Source organism: Corvus brachyrhynchos, unplaced genomic scaffold, assembly GCF_000691975.1.
Source record: "Corvus brachyrhynchos isolate BGI_N302 unplaced genomic scaffold, ASM69197v1 scaffold188, whole genome shotgun sequence".
NCBI lineage: Eukaryota > Metazoa > Chordata > Aves > Passeriformes > Corvidae > Corvus > Corvus brachyrhynchos.
The window spans coordinates 1,606,804-1,612,803 of NW_008239647.1; the positions used below are offsets into that span (position 1 = coordinate 1,606,804).

General features: G+C 35.0%; 1 protein-coding gene across 1 annotated transcript in view; it reads right to left on the bottom strand.

Moving 5' to 3' along the window:
• DNAH8 (dynein axonemal heavy chain 8) overlaps positions 1 to 4,870 on the bottom strand; it is a 120,565-nt gene extending 115,695 nt beyond the window's left edge. Inside the window, 3 exon segments of the mRNA XM_017742332.1 lie at positions 827 to 911; positions 3,926 to 4,060; positions 4,673 to 4,870. Coding sequence (XP_017597821.1) covers positions 827 to 911; positions 3,926 to 4,060; positions 4,673 to 4,864 — 412 coding nt within the window. The 5' untranslated portion in view covers positions 4,865 to 4,870.
• Between the last annotated feature and the right edge of the window lie 1,130 nt (positions 4,871 to 6,000).

The window sequence follows — 6,000 nt, forward strand, 5'->3', positions numbered from 1 at the left end:
AGGAATTTCATAGGTATGACTCTTTTTAAAAGTGAGGGTATCATAAAATGCTTAAAATCAATATAAGGAAACAAAATTGAACCTATAAATCATTTATTTTCTTCTTTTGTAAGAGAACAAACACCAGCATAATTTGTAACTAATTAATCACACTACTAGGAAACTACACCAGATGTATAACATGTATCTTACAAACCTATTTTGCCCCATTGTAATGCACTGAAAAGGGAATTTGCTAAGGCCCATCATTCTGGAACAATTTGCTGGTGACTAATATACTTTATTTTCATTTATCCTACCAAAAAGGATGTCAGGTCTAAGTGAGAAAATACAGACTATGAGAAGGCCTTGGGTTCTCACTGAATATATTCCTTTGGAATTTGATAGCTCAATATAAATAAGTAATGGAACAATATGTGCAGTGATTAGAGAATCATTAGGGATTTCAGACATTAAATTCTAATTCTCTACCACGCGTGTGAAAACTGAAAAATTTCAAATATTTATAATAAATGCAAATTCAGAGACAGGTTTTATGAAAGTGCTTTCTAATGAACTGTGGGCAAAACTCCCGTATGAAAAAGTCAAAACCAATTCAGTATTTCAGGAAAACTTCTCATAGCATTTCTTCCAGGAATGGCTAAAATTTTTTCCTAAACAATTTGACTTGAAGCAAGCACTTAAAATATGAATTTTCAGTCCTCAGAGCAAAAGGTTGCAAAATTCTGAACAAGCAAAAGCAGATTTTATTCTGAGGAACCTCAAACAAAATGAACAACAGAACCCACTATTACATCTGGCTGTATAAATATTGCTAAACATTTACCTACTCCACGTGCATCTCCTTCTTGATAGAAAATTTTCAATGATTTTCTCCCTCCCTTGGTAAAAAAGGAATCAAAGGCATCGAACTGTTCAATAGAAAAGTGAATACTTGTTATTCAAAATATTTTTATGTGCCTTTAAGACATGCAAAACTAATTTGACCATGCTCCTGTTTAGTTTGGTTGGCATGCAATGTTTATCTTCAAATATTGTGAGAAGATAAAACCACATAATAGATACTTCAAATATTGCCTTAAGCACTGAGCCTGCACACACTGGTGGCCCAGCTCCTGGCAACTGTGCATTAAACATTTATGGCTCTTGTCCAGTAACACAGAGACATTGGAGGATAGTCTGTCACTCACAGAGATCTCCAAGTATCACCTTGAAGTACCTGGTCATAAGAGACTTGGAAACACACACACAACACTTCTGCATGACTTGACATACCCTGCTATTGCTACTGTACCCCTTAATGTAGAATATTAATTCATATAAGAAGAATAACATGATGTGTGAGCATTTTATTCTCAAGACATGAATAGGCCACATTGGCTCTGAAACTTCTTCATGATAACAAAGGTTTTGCTGACCTCTGGAAGGACAGTGAGATCATCTCTGAGGGAGACCATGCCACCCCACAAGTAGCTGGCTGTACCTGTCAATAAACTGGCCACCCTAAACTCCCACAGGTCTCTAGATGTCCATTTTGATTTAGTCTTGTTATACAAGGTGCTGAGGATAGTGAGAATGCAAAGCTTTGAAACAAATACTGTTTGTATATGGACTGTCATTCTGAAGAACTTGCCTGAAATAACAGCAAGGGTTTCCAAAGTCTGAATTTTCAAACAGCCCTAGAAAATTTGTGTGTCCTGGTAAAACCGGGCTGTGTGATTTAACCAGAAGTGAGCAAAGCTCTGAAAAGCACTAAAAAAAGGCAAGAAGTTACTGAATGATCTGGTCAAAATCCAGCTTCTTTTACAGTCTCTGTAGTTATCTGCAAGGATGACTAACTCAACAATATGTGACTGGGCATTCAAAGTGTCCAACTGAACAGCTTAACCACAGTAGTGAGTCCTCCTGTTTTCTCCCCATCAAAAAGAAAGGTCAGAAGTTTAGCAAGCAAGTACGTGTGGAGATGCATCACCTGTTCAGGGACAAAAGATACACTTCTAGGGGTGGCATATTTCTTATGAGCATGGTTTTTTTGCCCAAAATAAACAAATATTAAAGCTGAATCAGAACAGCAATAGGAAAATGAGTAACACACAGGGGGACAGAATTTAAAGCTACTCTTGTGAGAAGACAACACCGCATGAAAACAAAATTTTAAAAAAGCAAACCTGGTCCAGAAGCACATTTCACTTTGGTTAACAGGCACTAGTGAATAACAAGGTTAAAACAGAGAAAAATACATTAAAAAAACCCACCCCCAAAATAATGAAAGAAAAAATTGTTGAAGTGCTGAAAGTGCAGTGACAAAAACCAGGAAAAAATTCACTACTACAAAAAGCACTCCAGCTTGTGAGGAAGAGGACAAACAGTAACTTTTGGGCTTGTATGATTCTACACAGGAGGTAAGATGTGGGCTGTCCCCATAGCTATTGATTCTGCAAAGAGCTTCTGTTTCAAGTCCGTGTGGTACTCACGCACCCACTGAGTGAATACATATGCAGGCTAACACTTTGAAGGGCAAAACCCAACTCATGGGTGTCAGAGACATGTATATGGGAATTTATTAAATGACAATTTGTTGAGGGACGATGTTGACACAGCCCCAACAGCTTGAACTGTTTATAAATAAATTAAAACTGGGAGCAGGAAAATGTCCAACCACAAAAACGTCACAGATGTTCCTGGTGACAACCAAAAAAACCCCAAAACAACCCAACCAAACCCAAACAAAAATAAGCAAAGAAACCAAAATCAAATACAAAAAAAACCCTCAAGAACCCAAAAATTCCCAATTTCTCAAGTGTCTGGATTAGTCAAACTTGGTGCAGAACAGCAACTTCACATGGAATCAGAATGATTTAAAACTATGTATCATTTAGAAAACAGGAAAAAGGGACAATTCTTAACACACCTCTATGTCGCATAAGCAGAAAAAAACCCCAAACGAGGCTAAGTACATTTTATGATATAAAAATATCAAGAAACAAACAAAACCCAAACAAATTTGGATTAAGACTACATTTGGCTTGTAACTGCACAACTGAAGCTCTAAGAATTTATTTGCTTGATCAAAGGAGATATTATCTGGCTGAGTTTCAAATGCTCAGTCAAATCTCTCTAACAGACCAAAATAACATCAGATGCAACAACAGTCAAATAACAACAACGCAATCAGAGAAGTCGAGTCATATCTTTTCACAGCAGCTGTATTGACTTTTGATAATCTACTAAAAGTACAATTTAACTGTTTGCTCCTGATTGTTTAATCACTTTGAAACATCATGAAAGACAATGCTAAAGACACAAAAATAATGAAAGATTTCAGAAGTTCCACAGGTTTGGGATCTGTACACTCTACAAACCCACTTAACCCAATCTTTTAAACATCCCAACATAAAACTGAAATTGAAATGGTTTAGTGGGTCTTTCAAACATAATTATAGTATTTAAATGGTGCAGGATTAATCTTCCTTCTTATTACTAGTAACACTCTTAGTCTTCAAAATGTTCCCATGAAGTCACACATTTTTGCAGAATCTTTGGAATTTCAGTGAGAACTTGCTTAACAAACAAAAATGATCATAATTAGAACACAATAATGTCAGTCTGAGCTAGATGAAACTTGTTGGAACTGGTAGAGGTGACAAGAAACCCTTTGATCAAAATAACAGTGGTATTTATATTTCCCTTGAGGTAAGAAAGATGAAAAAGCCACAACCAAAACCCTAGGGGATATTCACAAATCTGTCAGGAAACTTAGCTGAAAGATTTAGTCAGGTATCCTTTTAGATGAATTGTGTGCCTTAGTAATCACATTTTATGGCAGGAATAGTCAAAATGATGGATAACACTTCGTATCAAAGGGGTAATTTGCTACATATTTTAACTAATAATTTAAATCAACAAGCATACAGAACAGACTCACCGAAGGGACGTCCAGCATGAGTTCTTCCACAGCTGGTAAGTCTAAGCCTACCCCAGCACTGAGAACTTCAAATATGTATTTATATGAAGCATTAACTTTTGCTCTTCGATTTTCTCTTGCTGCTTCATATTGAGCCTAAAACATTAAACAAGTCTTTCAAGATAAAAATACACAAAGTAATCACAACAATGACCTTCTAACTACTTAACGTGCAACTGATGATGAAATCTACTGTATAGTATTTATGACTACATAAATGGCTTAATCTTTAAAAATACCTAAATTTTAAGAGGCTAACAGAAGAACAAATTATAAAGTATTATTATAAGATGTGAAGTCGAATCTTAGGGTATGTCAAGTAAAAACAAACATTAAGAATAGTACAGCTAGATTTTAAGGTTTTTATGTGACATTAACTGGTTTCATTGTTCACGGTCAAAATTTCCATTTATTAAATGAATACAGAAAGGTTAAAACATCCATTTAAAATAAAGTGTGGGTAAATATTTGCAGGAACTGAGTACAGCTTTGCTCCAATGTAAATTATTCAGTTATCCTGCTTCCTACCTCTGTTACTTTAAAATTTTAAAATACTACAAACATGGAAAAAAAGAGTCACTTTTTCCCAGAAATAGTTTAGTAAAAAGTCTAAACAAAAATAAAATAAATAAATAAATAAATAATTTAAACTAATGATTAATACAAACTGAATTTAATAATCTGAGGAAAGAACCAGAAGCTTATAACCTTTCTTCCTCTGAAACTTTGCACGCTTGGAGCTCCACTAGGGCGGTAAAACCTAGCCAAACTTTGACTTCCAAAAGAACGAGACTCTTGAGAAGAGGAAAGGCTTGCTATTCGTTGAGCAGAGTGACACGATCTGGCTACATCTTCTCCAGTGGTTGAACCTCTTTTAGTATTTTTTTGTACCCCCGCCATTCTAAAATCTGAAATTTGAAAAAAGAAGATTATATCTATAACAATCCAGACATTTCAAGTCTACCTTTTCCAGAAGACAGTAGCATTGCAAAACTGACTTTCCAGTGAATTAAATATAAATTTAATAGTCTCATCAAGTCGTCTTCCTGTTCTTAAAACTCCAGTCATTTATATACATTTTTATGATAGCTTACAAATGTCAAGGTGAAGATTGAGACATTTTTTAAAAACAATTTTTCATACACGTGTGTTTTGTGGCATGAATGCCTTTCTATATAACAAATATGTTTTAAAATATAAATAATTTCAGTTCATATCTGATTACTGAGAATTAGAAAATGTTTTGAATACAAATGACTTCTTTAAATTTTAGTTGCTAAGATATATACACAAATTCAGCAACTGAGCTTATAAAAAGACTTACATACATAGAAATTGCTATTCTACTCATTGTACTATTACAATAAGGATGAAGATAACTATCAGGAATTCCTTAGTAGTTCATTTGAGGCCTATGGGCGGCCTACCACTGCTGTAACAGTGTTCCATACTCTCTTAGACACTGTTACATGATTTGGGAAATAAAAGGTCAAAGGTGAAGCTGACATGAAAAGCAACACCTAAAAACCAACACCTGGTAGTACATTACTGCTCCTTATTTCTGTCTATGTAATAGGTGACAAATCAGCTGCTGTTCTATGGCCCTAGGCATGCAATCACTTGCTGCAGAAAGTGTTCATCTCTTTCTTGAAGTAAAGATACCACCAAACAACTTTTTGGAAAGCCACAAAAAAAAAAAAAAAAAAAAAAAAAAAAGTGAAATCTAAATTATATTTATTTCTTTTTCTTCATGTTTCTATGACTGGCCTGGTCATCTACAAGATTAGCAGTGGTACTTTCCTCCTTGAGTATTCCATTCAGGTGGATTAGGGTTGGATATTAATTTCCTTGCCTTTTAACTTGTTGATTTTTAGCTGATACTTTCCCCTAAAGCACAACATGAGAGAGGTAGGGTTCTCACAGCTTTCTTTAAACAACCTACAAAGACTGTATCGTATCCTGGCATCGTCCCTTGCTCTCCAAAATCAGTACTCAAGATACCTGGCAGCTCAGGTGAGATTCTCACACTTTTCAAA